This window comes from Aspergillus niger (genome assembly GCF_000002855.4).
Source record: "Aspergillus niger supercontig An07".
In the NCBI taxonomy this organism is placed as follows: Eukaryota; Fungi; Ascomycota; class Eurotiomycetes; order Eurotiales; family Aspergillaceae; genus Aspergillus; species Aspergillus niger.
This window is the reverse complement of record NT_166523.1, coordinates 766,165-783,006: the sequence shown is the minus strand read 5'-3', so window position 1 is coordinate 783,006 and position 16,842 is coordinate 766,165. Positions and strand designations below refer to the sequence as shown.

The 16,842-nt window shown below is 49.9% G+C and overlaps 8 protein-coding genes across 8 annotated transcripts, besides 1 other annotated feature; 2 read left to right on the top strand and 6 right to left on the bottom strand.

The window, feature by feature from the left end:
* Positions 1-289: 289 nt before the first annotated feature.
* On the top strand, positions 290-1,347 carry An07g03720 (uncharacterized protein; the record flags this gene model as incomplete). Its single annotated transcript, XM_059748362.1, has 4 exons — positions 290-341; positions 397-644; positions 744-1,268; positions 1,318-1,347. The coding sequence occupies 4 exons, from the start codon at positions 290-292 to the stop codon at positions 1,345-1,347; spliced, it is 855 nt and encodes a 284-aa protein (XP_059605347.1).
* A 166-nt stretch (positions 1,348-1,513) lies between these two features.
* An07g03710 (uncharacterized protein) lies at positions 1,514-2,788 on the bottom strand (the record flags this gene model as incomplete). Its single annotated transcript, XM_001391416.1, has 1 exon — positions 1,514-2,788. One exon carries the CDS (start codon positions 2,786-2,788, stop codon positions 1,514-1,516), a length of 1,275 nt encoding a protein of 424 aa, XP_001391453.1.
* A 358-nt stretch (positions 2,789-3,146) lies between these two features.
* Positions 3,147-3,585: a mobile genetic element (Remark: Vader is flanked by 44 bp inverted repeats (IR);~Title: transposon Vader - Aspergillus niger).
* An 875-nt stretch (positions 3,586-4,460) lies between these two features.
* On the top strand, positions 4,461-6,240 carry An07g03690 (uncharacterized protein; the record flags this gene model as incomplete). The annotated part of the gene is made up of 5 exons (XM_001391415.3): positions 4,461-4,516; positions 4,595-4,677; positions 4,752-5,106; positions 5,157-5,385; positions 5,452-6,240. The coding sequence occupies 5 exons, from the start codon at positions 4,461-4,463 to the stop codon at positions 6,238-6,240; spliced, it is 1,512 nt and encodes a 503-aa protein (XP_001391452.1).
* Positions 6,241-7,077: 837 nt separating this feature from the next.
* On the bottom strand, positions 7,078-8,041 carry An07g03680 (uncharacterized protein; the record flags this gene model as incomplete). The annotated part of the gene is made up of 3 exons (XM_001391414.3): positions 7,078-7,672; positions 7,751-7,821; positions 7,889-8,041. 3 exons carry the CDS (start codon positions 8,039-8,041, stop codon positions 7,078-7,080), a joined length of 819 nt encoding a protein of 272 aa, XP_001391451.1.
* A 512-nt stretch (positions 8,042-8,553) lies between these two features.
* An07g03670 (uncharacterized protein) lies at positions 8,554-11,876 on the bottom strand (the record flags this gene model as incomplete). Its single annotated transcript, XM_059748361.1, has 7 exons — positions 8,554-9,501; positions 9,554-9,643; positions 9,693-9,866; positions 9,914-10,106; positions 10,183-11,627; positions 11,732-11,786; positions 11,863-11,876. 7 exons carry the CDS (start codon positions 11,874-11,876, stop codon positions 8,554-8,556), a joined length of 2,919 nt encoding a protein of 972 aa, XP_059605346.1.
* A 529-nt stretch (positions 11,877-12,405) lies between these two features.
* An07g03660 (uncharacterized protein) lies at positions 12,406-13,670 on the bottom strand (the record flags this gene model as incomplete). Its single annotated transcript, XM_001391412.3, has 4 exons — positions 12,406-12,811; positions 13,083-13,323; positions 13,394-13,522; positions 13,655-13,670. 4 exons carry the CDS (start codon positions 13,668-13,670, stop codon positions 12,406-12,408), a joined length of 792 nt encoding a protein of 263 aa, XP_001391449.3.
* Positions 13,671-13,798: 128 nt separating this feature from the next.
* On the bottom strand, positions 13,799-14,994 carry An07g03650 (hypothetical protein; the record flags this gene model as incomplete). Its single annotated transcript, XM_059748360.1, has 7 exons — positions 13,799-13,845; positions 13,933-13,991; positions 14,075-14,289; positions 14,379-14,456; positions 14,523-14,689; positions 14,778-14,828; positions 14,922-14,994. 7 exons carry the CDS (start codon positions 14,992-14,994, stop codon positions 13,799-13,801), a joined length of 690 nt encoding a protein of 229 aa, XP_059605345.1.
* A 370-nt stretch (positions 14,995-15,364) lies between these two features.
* Positions 15,365-16,046, bottom strand: An07g03640 (uncharacterized protein; the record flags this gene model as incomplete). The annotated part of the gene is made up of 4 exons (XM_059748359.1): positions 15,365-15,443; positions 15,545-15,583; positions 15,631-15,775; positions 15,977-16,046. 4 exons carry the CDS (start codon positions 16,044-16,046, stop codon positions 15,365-15,367), a joined length of 333 nt encoding a protein of 110 aa, XP_059605344.1.
* Positions 16,047-16,842: the final 796 nt, after the last annotated feature.

The window sequence follows — 16,842 nt, the reverse complement described above, 5'->3', positions numbered from 1 at the left end:
CGCTGCCAATGACTTCAAGCGGACAGATCGGCACTTTCACCGAGGAGAGCACCCCGAGAGTCAGCGGTCAGATTGACAATGATGACTTGTCCTCGGTCTTGTTCCGGGTTCCTACCACCTCCAGGGCTCTCGTCCTCGGTATAGTGATACAGCGACACGCCCATGGGGCAGACCCGGGTCTCGTATCGAGCCCCTCCGGAACAATTATAAAGTAGCACAGGGCCACTTGGCAGAAGCCAACAAGCCTTCACTTCCCACTGCAGACCCTGAACATCAATTCCGGTTCAGAATGTCCTTCGCCGTCCAAGGCCGATCTGCTATCGTGACGGGGGCAGGTTCAGGTGCGTCACGCATGGTATTGACCGATAAGCACACTTCACTAAGTAGTAATTGTAGGAATTAACCTGTCCTTCGCCAAGCTACTCCTCGAACATGGATGTAACGTCCTGTTCGCCGATCTAGCTCTCCGTCCAGAGGCACAGGCGATAGTGAATCAATACTCATCGAAGGCGAAGACGCCACGGGCCGTCTTCCAGCGGACCGACGTGACCGATTGGCAACAGCTCGAGCGCATGTTCGAGGTAGCAGAGCGGGAATTCGGAGAACTCGATGTTGTGTGTCCCGGCGCAGGCATCTTTGAACCGGTATAGTTTCCCTATACACCGACCCCAGTGTTCTGCATCACGCAAGGGGCAGTATACTGCAGGGACGTTCCGCTTGCTCACGCCAGATTTACATCACAGCATTGGACCAACTTCTGGCGTCCTCCAGGAACCCCTGAAAGCCGAGACCCGCGATATGGAGGTCGCTATGCCCTTCTCGATATCAACCTCACGCATCCGATTCGCACCACACAGCTAGCCATTGCCCATTTCCTGCGCCATGGGAATAAGCAGAGACGCAAACACATCGTTCATATCTCTAGCATTGCCGGTCAAAACCCCAATTTCGTCGCCCCGATCTATGTCGCTACGAAACACGGCATCAATGGCTTGGTACGGTCTTTGGCTGGCCTGGATCAGGAGTGCGGAATCCGTATCACAGCTGTTGCGCCGGGAGTTATCAAGACACCGTTGTGGACAGACCATCCTGAAAAGCTCAAGGTAGTGAACGAAGGGGCCGATGCATGGGTAACTCCAGACGAGGTAGCAGAGGTCATGTTGGCGCTTATCCAACAGGATAAGGTGAGCGGTATCATTGGGGATCAGAGTGGTCGTGGTCCCCAGTACCCAGTCAGTGGCGGAACTATCTTGGAGGTCTCCAAGACGGTTCGCTCGGTAGAGCCCTTTAATGATGCTGGGCCTGGAAATCGACCAGGCAATACGGTATCTGATAACAGTGCGTTGATCAATGAAACACTTGGTCTGCTATCGCAGCGTGGATGGGGAATGCCCAAGTTGTAGTTAGATGGAGATAGAGAATAAACTAATACTACTTTGGCTTTCAGGATGCTAAAGGCTCAAGCATTATCTAGTCGTGATAAATAATGTGAGCTAGCTTCGCGTAGGTTCAACTACTGGAACCGAGCAGGTGGCGGCCAAACCCCATCTCTTTCCTCTCTATATCTCGCATTGGCGGCCGCATGCAACCTGATCAGCTCCGAGGTATGCCGATAGGGCTTCCGTCTCGCCTCGCCCTGAAGATCGCGCTGAACCAACCGCGCAAACAATGTCGGGGCGATATGCTTAATGTCGACTTTTAGGGGTTGCAAAGCCTCAGGCTGAGCTCCAGTCGCAGCTCCGGTCCCGGTTCCAGTCTCAGTTCCAGGCTCTGGCTCTCGCTCTGTCTTTAACTCGGAATGGGGTGCAGGCTCAGCCAACCAGAGATATGGCCGTATTGTTTCACGCGAGCGGAACGCCTCGTCATCCACGTAGAGAAATACATCGCGTCGAAAGCCAGCAGGAATCTCGTTGTTTGAGAGCATTGTACTGAACTTGCTCCGTAGTGCACTCGGGTCCATGCTGCTATTACTACCTGGAACAGCCACCCAATTCAATGTGAACCGGTCTCTCGTTTCGTCCTTAATCAGTCTCGGTGAATAGTGTAGTCCGTGGTAAACAGCCGTTCCAACCAGGGATTTATACTCTGATAGTCGGCCTCCTTCGTCTTCTTCTTTCATGTAGAATACCACGAGACCAAAGCGACGACCTGCTTCCCCAGGGCCAGAATCAGAACCAGGAGCATAATCACGCGCTGAAGCTGAGCTGGATTGCAGTACGTGCTCCTGCCAAGGAACCTTCATCGCAAACCGAATATTCTTAATGTCATCATCGTTCAGCGCCTTGGCCGCCGCCAGTTCCACCTTTAGCCATCGCTGCTCAACCCTCTGCGCCGCCTCCCTAGCAGTCCGAATATTGTCTGTCGTCGCTGCTTTCATAGCTCGAGCCTTGAGGTCCCGATCTTCAGGAGAAAGGCGCGCCATCTCGAACAGGATATGGCCCGATTGTCCTTCGGCTACGCCGGCCGTTAAGAGACTGGCTTCTTTATAGCTCAGGCCAAGGCTGCTAAGAGGGAAGCCATCATTGTTACTGCCATTGTTGTTGCTGCTATTGATGGCTTTGGTAACGAGCTCGCCCATGGGCAAGCCGCAGGCATTTCGACAGAGGGTGTCTTCCTCGTCTGGTGGGGGGCGGTGGGTGATGAGTCGACGTTCTTGATCCGTTAGTGAGGAGGGGTTGGATATAGCGCGGTTGTAGAGGATGCGTGTCGACTCATCCAGGACTAAAGGGGTTCTGTCTACGCTTATGCTGAAAGGGTTGGTACCTCCAGCATCGATGGAAAACGACATGTTGACAATTATCTGATTATTCAAGAAGAAGAGGATGATTGTGTGCGGGAACTTGAGGGTAGCAGAGTTAGACCGCTGTGGTCTTATGTAGGGGTTGATAAATACTAAGACTGCATTTTGTTTTTAAGTTATAATGATACTATCATGAACATTACTATATACATGAGAATAACTAAGCATGACCAGGCTGATTATTTTGAGTTAATACCTACTCTATTCTTCCTTACTTAAATTAGACCCCAGTGTAACAATGTCAGAATATAATTTATTAGATTTGATTATGAGACTTTATGTTTACCTAAATAAGTAAGATAGAATGAGTGCCCAAGTTGTAGATAGATCAACGACATCCTAATTAACGTAATCAACGGTCGGACGGGCCACACGGTCAGGCGGGCCATCTGGTAATACTATACAAAAGATATCTTTTTAAACATAATATATCTCTACCATCCAGGTCTAGAAGAATTAGATTTCTTCTATATAGATTTTAAATAATATAAATAATATCTATATACCTTCTAAAAATGAATATACTTTTACTTATGGACTTATCATATTACAATATCTGTATTTATATGTATTATATAAGAATCTGGTTTCATTATCAAAGTAAAAATTCTAAAAATCTGAAAAATTCATGGAATACTTATTCTTATATATATAAACTATCTACAAAGTTAGAGCTTCATAGAAGTAGTACTGGTTGATATATAATAGAATCAAAAAGACATCTTTTATATGGGATTTCAGGATGGCCCGCCTGACCGTGTGGCCCGTTCGACCGTTGATTACGTTATGGTGTGGTTGGTTTGGATGACTCATGTCAGTTTCAGCCAAATTTGGAAACTCTTTCCACCCTCATGAACTTACCTTTTACTGTCTCATTCCTGTCGCCAGCTAGATACGAAGATAACATTACGTATTACTGGGTTCTACTGGGTCCTTTGAATGTGTCTATCGAATCAAAGCAAGCTAGCACTCTGCAGATTGCGCGAGGGCACTAAGAAATGGTGTATGACCTGTGCTTCAGCCTGGAGTAGTACTCCACTCACTGTCTCAGTCAGTACATGATCTTGCTTGCTGTCCTTTCCACAGCAGCAAATTTGTTTGAATTTGAGCAACAGTACGGATTACAGTGACTCTAAATCAGGTGTATCTTTACCTGAATATGTATTTTTTGTAGAAGGACATTCCAAGACACTTCCAGGTAGATAACTAGTAGATAATAGGAAGGTATAGTCATGACAATCTGGGGAAGAGTGAAGCCACCAATAGCGGAGGGCGATAAAAGGGACTGACTAAACACTAGTCAAAAGAGACTCTCCACCGCCTCCGCTCCTTCGGCGGCTTTTTGGATTGCGCTGTTCATTCCCTTCCCTTTTCCTTCTTCTTATCTCCGGATGTCTTTCCCTTCTCCAACCCCTCTTTTTTAATTTCTCCTTTAATTCTCCCTGTCCAACTGACTTCTTCGCTGAATTGTTCTCCATTCCTTACCCGACTTCCGAGCACATCTCCCGCTGCACCGCTGGTTCGAGTGGCTTCAACCGACTATGGTTGGTTGATCACCCGTAATCTTTTGTCGTGTGGCCACCTTCAATCCTTATCTACCGCCTCCAAAGATACTACCTTCTAACACCACTCTACTCTTCCTTCAACTTACTTCCTCACAATGATGGACGACGAAGCTTCCGTCGGGATTGGCTCCCCTCGAGCCGGTTCTCGAAGGTAACCTATACTATCTCCAATCCGGAGTATATCCCCAACTCTCAAGCCTTATCGCTGACAGGTACCCATCGGTCGCAGACACGGCGGTAAAGGGAAACGAAGCATCGGACATCATGGCGACGCCAGTTGGGTCAGCTGTGTGATCAACTTGGTCAACACAAGTGAGTCGAGCCGGAATACAAACAGTTACGCTCTGCGATCATTTGCTGACTCGCTCTCTGTTCTGGTTTGTTAGTTATCGGTGCCGGTGTTATGGCCATGCCGCTGGCCATCTCTCATATGGGAATCGTTCTTGGTGTCTTTGTGATTCTGTGGTCGGGAATAACCGCAGGTTTCGGTCTATATCTCCAGTCGCTATGTGCTCGGTACCTCGAACGAGGCACTGCATCTTTCTTTGCCCTATCTCAGATCACCTATCCTAATGTGGCCGTCGTCTTCGATGCCGCCATTGCGGTCAAATGTTTCGGTGTCGGTATCAGCTACCTCATCATCATTGGCGATCTGATGCCGGGCGTGGTCCAGGGATTTGTTGGAGGTGCTCCGGACTATGACTTTTTGGTGGACCGGCATTTCTGGGTAACAGCCTTCATGTACGCTGACTACTGCATTGAGTGCGTCGGACAGTGCTAACTGGTTTCAGGCTGATTGTTATCCCTCTCTCATACCTCCGCCGCTTGGATTCGCTCAAGTATACAAGTATTGCAGCTCTGGTCTCCATGGCCTATTTGGTGGTTTTGGTCGTATACCACTTCGTGAAAGGGGACACCATGGAGGACCGTGGTCCGGTTCGAGTGATTCACTGGGCAGGCCCTGTTCCTACCCTCAGCAGTCTGCCTGTGATTGTGTTTGCGTTTACATGCCATCAGAACGTATGCTCCGAGACCCACAATCCAGATCTTCACTTCCATGGTTCATTGCTCTGACGTGCACCCCAGATGTTCTCAATTTTGAACGAGATCGGCAACAACAGCCATTTCCGAACCACCGGTGTTGTCCTGGCCAGTATCGGCAGTTCGGCTGCCACTTACATTCTTGTGGCTATTACTGGGTACCTCTCCTTCGGAAACAGTGTCGGCGGAACTATCGTGAGCATGTACCCACCGGGTCTTTGGGCCACGATTGGCCGCGCTGCTATCGTTATGCTTGTCATGTTCTCGTATCCTCTTCAGTGCCACCCATGCCGGGCCTCCGTTGACGCAGTGCTGCGTTGGCGGCCCAAGTCCTCGTCCAATAGCGACACCTCCCCTCATCGGAACCCTCTCTTGGGGCAGAGGGGTGGTCGAACCGCGGAGCCGATGAGTGACCTTCGATTCTCAATCATTACAACCACCATTCTTGTCCTGAGCTACATTGTGGCCATGACTGTATCTTCCCTGGAAGCTGTTCTTGCCTACGTCGGCAGCACAGGAAGCACCAGCATCAGTTTCATCCTCCCCGGACTATTCTACTACAAGATCTCCTCCCCTGATTCGCCCCATCACCAGCGTTTAATGAAAGAAGATGACGAAGCAGCCGAGGGCATGCTATCCGACGATAGCAACGATGAAGACGGAGAAGAGAGCGTGCAGGCACGCCCCCTAACCGACAGCGGCATCCTCCGCCGAGGAAAACGTCACTGGCGCCGTTCCCTACTACGAAAGTTGAGTTTGGCCCTCGTAGTATACGGGGTGGTGGTTATGGTCGTATGCCTGATCACAAACTCTGTTTTCATTGCTTCTCACTAGACGGGTTTTGGTTTTGGATGCGGGGAAGACAAAAAGATCTGGATGCGATCCATTTCCCTCCACTAGCTTTTTGGCCCTCGTGTGTGGTGACCTTTTCCGCTTTTCTTACTAAATTTAGACACTCACTACCAACTCTTTTTTCTTAGGTTTCATTTCTTCGTTTCTTGCATCTATTGGTCTCTGATTTTTTTCGGGTTCGCGATCTAGATCTGGGCTCTCTTCCGTCCAACGGTTACAATGTTGGGGTTTATGCACGCTATACCATTGCACCGGCGTTGGGGTTTCGTGTTTGGTCCGGTTTAGATAACGTCTTAAACCTTGGAATACACTTTTCAATATAATGGTGTCATTTTTCTCATCACATTACTTTTTACATTGATCCGATCTATTCAACGTTGTCTTGGTTCCATTAGTTCCCATGTGACGATGTTCTTGGTTCCTTGCTCACTATTTTCCCATACAGATCAGAAGAAGAGATAAAGAACATGTTGAGTCATTCTACTTTTGAATACTGCTATAAGTAGGAAAGACTTATTGCAGAAAGTATTGTCACCAGTATTGAATGGATGTTAATCAACAGGCTTGTCTCAACGAGTGATGAGAAGTGAACAAAGAACAACGCAACTAAAGCTAAGCCGATGAAGAGTACAAGATCATCATTAAGCAATACCAGCAAGTCAGGCGAGGTATTTTATCATCGCATAAACATCACCCTCAAGCACGTTCCTCTACCACCAGCTGCAAGTAGCACAATCTGTATCAATTTCCACCACCCCACCCCACACCACATCCCCCATTCATCCCATCAAAACAACAACCAGGCCACCAACAAGTAACCTAGTTATTATTCTGACTATTCAAGATCCTCAGAATCGCCAAGAACAAATTCAAAATATCCAAATACAGCGAAATGCTCGCCGCAATCTCCTCCTCGACATGGTAATGCCTCATAACCAACTGCGTATCAACAAGAATATACGCCGAGAAGATCAGCGCCGCCAGGCCACCATAAATCAGCTCGACGGTGCTGTTCGCCGGGAAGAACACAGCCACGAAGCCAAACAAGATCAGGAACCACAGTCCACCGAAGAGGTAGGGCATCCAGTTCGTGAAGTCGTACTTGGTCTGGCAGGCGAAGAGGGTGAGAGCGACAAAGAGACCGAGAGTTAGGATGAGAGCTTGGATGACGAGACGGGCGTCATAGAAGGAGGTCACGACGCTGATGGAGTAGGCTTCGAGGAGGGTGAAACCGGATAGGAAGAGGAGGTTGGCCGGGTAGGATTTGCGCTTCCAGTAGGTGACGAGCATGAAGCCCAGGGCGCCGAAGACGGAGACCATCATAAGCCAGAAGTTGGATTGGATCCAGAGTCGGTAATTAGGGCTGAAGAAGGAAATGGAGCTGAGGATGGTGGTGAGGAGGAGTTGGGCCGTCCTGTTTTCATTTTCATGGATGGGTTAGTAGATGTGATTGATGGATACTGGGGGGCATAGGTAGAGCTGGTGATCTTACAAGATCGCATAGACCTTCCGGATGAACTGCATGCGGATGGGCAGGGTGCCCTCCGCGACGGTGCCGCCGAACTAATTACATTGACTGTTAGCATCTTGTATAGTCTGTGGAAGAATGTGGGTGAAAGTGGTAAGTTACCTTGAAATCATCAGGAACATTGTCGTCCTCGCTGCGTGGCGCTGCTTGCGAGTAGTCGGCCGTTGCCTGATAAGACGGCGGGGGTTGAGGATAGGCGCGCTCCTCGAAGGAGTCGCGCTGCGGAGCAGGCTCGTATCTGGTATTAGCTGCCATTTGCTACTATGATCGAAAGAGACTGCGATGCTCTCAGACAATTAAAATTGGATGAATGAGTCGATGGGACAGTCTGTCATATTAGATAGGATAGACTAATCGGGGAAAGGAAGGAGAGGAGAGGGTCGAGAACCGCAGCGGCGCCGCGGCTCAACGGCGCTCCGGGGCAGGTGACGTCGGTGGTGTCACCTGATTGTTCGTTTGTGCCTTAGGCATGTATTTACTATTGCCATCTAGTACGTTCTAGCATGATGTAAGTGCTGGATTATTTGTAATGCCCAAGATTGACTACGTTTGTGCTGTTGGATTGCACTACTTTACTACATGAAGTATGGGAATCCAATACAGGAAAGTTGGAGCTATTTAGGCTCATAAGAGTACTATAGTGTTGCCATTATGCCTATCATATGCCTCTATTATGTTTAGTATGTATCATATCTATCGTAATATATATGCCATGAAAAGAAATTGTGAGGCAAGTTGTCACCCATTAGTCACTGTCTGCGTCCCCTCTAGTTCCGCTCCTCGTGGAATGGAAGCGCTTCCATAATCACATCATCATCCAAGGACGCTCTGCCGTCGTGGTATTCATCGTCAGTGGAGTCATCCGGTGTATCCTCTGAGCCACGGAGTGGCTGATCCCCTGGATCTTGGCCTGGACGCTTCTTCCGCTGAAAGTCCTGTGCATGCGCTGAAGCCAGCAACGAGCCGACACGGGAGAGGCCGCGATTGCGGACCGACATGCCTGGAGTGGACGGGGTGCCATGCTCCACATCGTGTGCTTGCGGTTGCTGCTCTTCCAGCGGCACGCCATCTGCTTGTTGGTCAACCTGCGTTGGCGGGAGGGAGACCTGGTAGGGTAGAGGCACATCTCTGGACGCTCGGAACAGCAGAACGTTGGTGCAGTGCTCATTCTCTACACGGAAAATCGTCCAAATACCTCGTCGGCAGACTTCTGATAGCGCTACGAAGAAGCTGAGCAACGCGGAGTGCTGCAAATCCCTCGTGAAGATAGCATAGAAGATCCAGTTGAATCGCACGATGACGTCGATGACCATCGCAACATAGTATACCCATGCTTGACGGAACGCCAGGACGTCGCGCAGTAACGGACGCTTGGCGTAGGCGTTCCCCAAACTCCAGTCCATAACAAGGTCCCAAACCGAAACATAGACAGCGTTGAGCAGCGCGAAGGTGATGAACGTCGCTTGGAAGCGTTCCACTTTGTTGATCCGGTACAAGCTCAAAGTGACATAGTATAAAATGGTGAACGTGTATTTGCCAAAGTTCAGCAGATGCGGAAAGACGTTCCTTGTATCTGCGTAACGTCGTAGACACTGCAGAGCTCTCCAGATGCCCGGTAGGCAACTAAAGAATCCAAGCAGCCTGGAATGCGAAGAATTGCACTGGGGAGGGTCGCCCCAATGGTGTGCGTAGAGACAGAAGAATAATGCGATGTTCTAACGAAGATCAGCCACAACGTCTTCCTTGTACGAAGACCGGGTTACTCACACCCATGGCATATGTCTGGGAGCAATACATGTCTCCCAGAAAGAAGTCACGGAACTCGACAGGATAGAACCCTGCCAGAAGCAAGCGCCACTAGGTTCGTTAGCAGTGATTTGGGATCCGCCAGGGCGGTATCACTCACATTAGAATATGCCCACCATTTGCGGCTGCGGTGGTATAGCGTCCGCGCGGGCAGGAAAAGAAGGATTGTAGTCAAGCCGATAAGGACAACAGGCCAATAAATATACATGCTATTAATTGACATGAAGTTGAGCCACATGAAGAGACCCAGCAGAAAGAAGAAAAAAGACGGCAGCTGTTACGGTCAGACACAGTCAAACAGCCCACGATAAAACACCTTACCTCGGTAAGCTGGCGCCAGTCTAATGCATGCCTCGTATCATATTCAAACACAAAGACGTAGTTGATTTTGGCCCGAGTCCAGACCATACAGTCTAGGCAAAACAGTAAGAAATGGAGTACCACGAGGAAATAGCCAGCATAAATCTGCGCACAGTTAGCTAACAGCTGGCACTCGGAACAAAATAATACTGACCTGAAGCAAGTAGCTTGTGTGAGTCTTCACATCGCCATCCCGGTTACGAAGATTCTGCACCGCATATACTAATGACTGAGCAGCAAATAGGACACCACCCATCAAGAGCACACCGGCACGGAACGTGCATGGGGAGTAGTCCCCGGCCTTGTTGATAGTATGGCGCAATTTCGAAGCGGCGATCTTGCGGTTGCCGCGCTCGAAGTAACGAGCGTACAGGTCTTCTGCAGCAGACAGCAGATTCTCAGTGACCTCGCTTTGAACGAACCACGACTTGTTGACTTTCTCAGACATATATCGCTGCGCAGGACGCGCATTAGTAGTCTTGTCATATTTCTTGTTGATCTTCCGGAAAGCTGTCCTGTTCAGGTAGGCGTAAGCCTTCAGCAGCTCCACACCGCGATAGTACTCCTGAAGCGCATGCTTCAGCTTCCTTTTAGCGGAGCGATAAGAGACGTCGCTATTTGTCGGGTCTTCCGGCCGACGGATGAAATCCCGACGCGTCACTGTACGGTCGGGATCTTGATCTTGTCCCTGTAAGGCTGCTGACGGGGTGCCCAACTCGGCCAGGGCTTTTGAATTCTTCCCGAAGTGACGGCCAGTGAGAGCGCCGCGTATACCGAACCCAGCGAGGCCGCCAAGAGGGCCGAAAGTGTGAGACTTCTGCGTCCCTTCTTTCTCTGGCCGTGCCAACTTGGCACCTAGAACTTCCTGTGTGCGTTGGTCCCGCATGATATGCAGCTGATGACGAAGCACCTTGAGGCGCTCTGCAGCCTCCTGCTCCTTCATCTGATAGAAGGATTCTATTTTGGTCAACTCGCCATCCAAGAAGGCGAAGAACTCGTCCTGTCGCTTCTCGAACTCGGAAGATTCATCCGCTCCACGCTTCTCTGGGGATTCCCATTCCGGATAGGACAGGACGCGCTGAAGCAACGATCCTCTCCGGTTTGTAGGGCCTGAGATCGTATTCCGCTTATTATCCTTCTGGGGCGTTGCAGGACTCCGGTGAACCATGCCCTTGGTCGCTGTCCGTGTGCTCGCATGCCGCGACATCACCGGCGACGGAGTCTCGGGTATACTGGGCTGCTCTGTATCCCTCTCCGTTGAGTAGTCATCCTGCTTTGGGTCGATTGCGGGATCTGGCAGGCGAAGGGAGGCGACGTCCGACGATGCAGCGTTCAGCGGAGGGGAGGGGACGATACTTCCGTAGCTTCCAACGACGCCCGAAAACCGAGACCCGGGTACACGCAGGGGCTGACGCTCACTGCGGCTAGAGCCCGAGCGCGGTGAGCGTGGCGTAGGACCAGTGCTTCTTATAGGTGTGGAAGGAATGTGGGAGGGATCATTGGCATCGACTCTGCTACTGGAGCGTCGGAACGGGGACGGGCCATCAGAACCAGCAGAACGGTCATGTTGGTCGTCATGCGCGGAAGCATTGTGTTGTTGAAGAGAGGGATGACTGGGGCTTCGAGTCGTCTTTTGGAGAGCGCGAGAGATCGCTTTGACTTTCTTCTTGCCGGTCTAGACGGGGAAAAAAAGCAAGAGACCCGTTAGCATCCAAAATGAAGCCAGAAAAAGAAAAGAAAAGAAAAGAAAAACAGCAGCACGGCAACGGACATACTGACCTTATAATCTAGATATTTGGCGCGCCATTCTGGAACCAGTTGCTGTTCCAGCTCCCTATTTCGAATATACCGTCAGTTATTCTTGGATTCTATAGGACAAGCTTCAGGTAGATGGAGGGAATGTAACTAACTTGGCGAATTTCATCGTGAGCAAACGGAGCTATAGCCGGGCATGATACTGGACGCAAACGAGCAAACGGCGGCCACGAGGGTATATAACAGAACCAACAATCGCATTGGCGACGAGTCACGGCGAGAAACAAAACTGGCGTATCAGGACATATATAGTAGCTGGCAAACGAAGGATGAGAAACTTTCAGCTCCCGTAGAAGCAGCCGACGCCTCGAAAACTTTCTTTTTCTGCTCTTCTTTTCCTGTTCGAATCAAGCGACCCAATAGTTTGGAACCGGGACGGTCATTATCACCTCGATTACGAGCCGGACCAACAGGAGAAAGAGGAGAAAGAGCCAACCAAGACAGGGCACACAAGGGGCAGAAGCGAAGGGAACCAGGATGAACTCCCAATCGACGCAGGAAAACTTTGAGATACGATCGCACTCGTCATCGTGCGAGACAAGCCGATTCATGCCCTTCCATTTGGCAATCAGGCCCCAAATCGGACTGCGCAGGCATCTGATAGGCTGCGATGGCTGCACGTGCACGATGCAATGAGCTCATTTGCTCGCCGCCGGACTAATCTTCCTATTGGAGTTTGGCTTCAGGATGAACCCCGTTCCGAATACAGAAAATAGAGAGAATAGGGCCAGACCGCCTTTCGCCGCCCCCTCAGGCATCCCGAGGTTGATGTCTGTCCAGGTTCCATGGATAATCTGCCCTGCTTGGGTAATTACCCCTGTTGAGGGGGGTTGCTTTCTGGGACGCGAAATCATTCCGACAGGTGCAAGAGTTTCAATCGATATTGATGTGTTAGCTGACATCAAACATTGTCTTACAACATTGGAAACCCATGTGGGAGATGCGCCCGTCGCCTCCCGGACACCTTGCATCCATGCGTACAATAGACCCTTGCCTACGGTCAACGCATTGATAATCCGCGAGCTTTCCTGAACGGGTGGAATCCTGCATATTCGTCTCCAGGGCAAGATTCATGATTCTACTGTTTGTTTGGTATGGATGTGAAGGGAAAGATAGGCCGGGTTGCTTTGAGATAAATACTTCATTTGGATATCTTGGTTTATTAGATAAGAATGCATGCAGGAGAGGCCGTGTATCAGCGCTCTCAATCCATGATCATATTCGTTTCATTTCCACACATCCATCTTCGTGTCAACCCCCGCGGATAGGTCCCAAATCCAGTTGGTTTCCCATCACACACAAAGAGGCTTCTTACCAGCCACCACGACGGCCCTCGAAGCGGTCAGGGGGAGGGAAGCGGCCGGGGTCGAACTCGGGAGCACCGTGCTGGCGCTCGTAGTGCTCCTCGTACATGTGGTGAGCGTTCTTCTTGGCGTGCTCGCGGGCCTTGATCTTGTCAACTTCGTCCATGCCCTTGGTCTCGGCGAGCTTGTCGACCTCAGCGCCAACAACGGCGGCAAGGGCCTCCTTGGCGAAAGCGTGGCTGACGGTCTTGCCTATAGGTCAGGTGTGGTTAGCATGGCAAACTCCCCAGGGCTGAAATGGTTCTGAATGGGGCATTCATACCCTGCTTGCGCTGGTGGTCCTCCCAGGCCTTCATGCCCGCGAAGGAAGCGGCACCGGCAATGAGCTCGTGGGACAAGTGACCCTCGTGCTTGTTCTCGTACACCTGACGGTGAGCGTCGTCGGATTGGTCTAGAGATCCATGTTAGCTATTGGAGGCCCTGATAAACGTCGTGTTGGTGAAGGCACGAGGCCAAGGACAAGACAGGGGAACCTGGTCAGGCCAGATGGAAAGGTAAAAGTGTAAGAGGGTATGTAACTTACCCCAGCCCCAGGCCATGATGATTGATGTATGAAGTAGTGAAGAGTTTAAGGTAGAGTAGGAAGTAGAGTGATTGATGAGAGAGAGAAAAGAAGGACTCGATGGGAGGGGACAGAGCATCTTATATATGTGCTGCCTGGACAACCCTACTCAGCATCTTCAGCTCTCTTGGGGCGCCCCTCCATCGCCCATCCTCAGAGTGCCCCACCGTCTAATCTCACGGAAATGCATCGAAAGTCTTGGGGGCGTCGGATAAAGAACAATATGGTTCGCTCCCGACTGTGAAAGGGTGGATCGAGGGGAAGATCACATCCAGTGAAGGGAGTGGACACAGGCCAGCTGAAACTGCGCAAAGGAGGCAGCGCTTGGGGAGAATAGATGGATCGGGATTTGATTGGAACAAACCGTCGCTTAGACGCTACGAGAAACCGAATAATTGAGCGGCAGTGAGGGCGAGAAGCACCAAGCCACAGCCTCGTGGAGCGATGTGATGGGCACGGAATTGTCCAGGAGGGGCAGTCGAGGGGTAAGCTACTAGCCTCAAAAAGTTGAAACATCGGGTTCCAATCATGTAAGAGGAATCATGTATCTCCGGTTGGGGATCCGTGGTCACTTTGGGAGCATCAATCGTGTGCCCCTCTTAGTCTCAATTCTTACGGCCGAGGCAGCGACTGTCTACACCGCGCATAGGCTACAACGGTGATAGGCTACTATCTATCTAGTGACTGTTCCTGCTCTTCGTTTTGGGGGCCATGCAGATGCCCTTGCGTGTGTCTCCTGCAGGCCAGTTGGAGTCCTCACGGCCTGGAGCAACGACCATCCGGATCATCGCCTGAGCAGAGTGCGTACGTACGCGTCCAGGGTCGGAACCACGATGTTATTGCTGGGCGACTGGGTCGAGATGGGGATCTCCTCAGCCTTAAGTCTGGGCGAATCCATTCTGGTCCATTTAGCGCCGCAGCCACAGTTTGCCCAGTCTTGGCGGGCGTGAGATGAGCCGGTCGACCCGGTCAGCTTCTCGTCTTGGTGAGGCTTGTCTGAATATCAGGTGGAGGGTGAGTAATTCCCCCGCCTTTTCGGTGGTATCTGTAGTCTATCAACGGTGTATCGGGGGTGAGCTGTCACAGGCGAGTGTCAGGGACTTTAGTCTCAAACACTCCCAGCCGGCTTGAGAGCCTCCATGTTCACACCTAAAACTGGGATTCTATTTTGGGTCTCGGACAATCGGGCAAGTGGGCGAAATGGTGGAATCGGTGGAATTCCCCCCACTGCCATTGCCCGATCTGGTCACTTCCTCAATAGTGCGAATTAAAATGCCCCTCACTGTGGCGCAGTCACTCATCCCACCGCGTGGTGGCGGTGTGTGGCTTGGCTGATGCCACCTTTTCTTTCTTTCAAACACAATGTCTAATAATAATATCTCCGAATTAACTAAGTGTATTTGCTGGCTGAGAATATTATGTCGTCATAGTCACTGATGTGTTGTTTCACTTAGCCTTTGAGGTATTCGGTGAGAGTTGTGAATCTCTGCCTTTCTCATTGCCTCACTTGCGTGATATTCTTGGCTCCGGGAAAGTGGTGAGCCGGCAAATGAAATATACTTTCCAGCATGTGAATTATGTCCTCCAATGATGTGCATATGTTGTGTGACGGTATTGCACATGAATCTGGCATATACAAGAACTCTGTGCTATGCGTTCCATACTACAGTTCTAGAGCAACCGTGAATGAGAACGGATATTACTCAATAGACGCATGTCCTTTTCACTGTATCTCGCTGCCTTGTACGGCCTGATTGACTATACCCAAGTATCAAATTCAATGAGGAGTTGATAGCTTGAAATACATTCACGGCATATACGAGAGAGTACTAGAATGGGATTCGGGAATACCGAGGACTCATTCCCGCCATAGTAGTACTGTTAGAAATCCTTACTACCCACGACACTGTTCAATCTTCGTTACACTCACAAGTTACATGGAAACACCAAGCATAGTATCCCACTTGAGCTTCGTCCTTCGTTCTGTGACCTCATTTCTAGCCTGCGGCCCAGTGATTTCCCTCTCATTCAAATGATACATGACTTCGATCACACCCTCATGCCCATCTTCACTTCTAGTCCCTGCATATAGTGCCAAAATGTTGAAATATTCCTCCAGTACGTTTACTTTGGCTTATAAGAAGCTTTTCAATAACATCCAGAAAATTGTCAGAGAATATAACAACAGCAAGTAAAAGGAAGAAGTGAGACGGCTGTAAAAGCAAGTAGGGAGGGACAAGACCCTAAGGAAGTGAAACGCCTGGCAGGTTAACTTATGAAAACCTGGAAGGATGTCACTGTCAAATGGAAGGCAATGACCATGCCGATTAGGTCTGGAATAAAATCCACGCATAGCAGTTCTATTCTCTCTAGTGATATTATCAAGGAGATTGGGCTAGTTCCACCCCATGGCTGTTTTTTTAACAAATGATCAAGTTTGAGTTGTAATCACAAGAGAATATACAACACTTATAGACAAGCGAGGACCTTGCAGGATAACCAAATAAGCAGTCATATTAACTTAGTCAACTGTAGTGTAAAATCTGCACACATGCGTCGTTGCAGACTAGTTCATACAATCAACTGGACTAACAGACTGTCCACATATGCACTAGTCCCAAACAGGAAACTAACTGCTTGAGCTTCAAAACTCCAACCAACATTCCTCTTATCATTTTCTATATCGTTACTACTACTTGCTATAACAACCTCAAAAACCCTATACTTACTACGAGCGATACACAGATTATATAACAATTTTCGTATTACTATTCTCTACAAACACAATACACAACCACCACAACACTCCGAACTAAAACCAAACAACCCCGCCAACCTCACACTACTGTCTCCCACCACCACAACTACAACCACAAGACTCACACGACTTGACCATCTACAACTCCTGCTCCTTTCTCTAAACTACATCACTCCAAATCAAACCACAATCAAAATGCCTACCCCCCCAACCTCCTCGCACTTCCCCTCACACCTAACCCTAACCATCACCCCCCCATCATCCTCCTCCTCCACCACCTCTCAATCCTCTCCCAACATCCTCCTCCTCCTCCACGGCATCGGCGACACAAGCCAAAACCTCAGCACGCTCGCCCGCGCCCTCAACCTCCCGGAAACCACCATCCTCACCC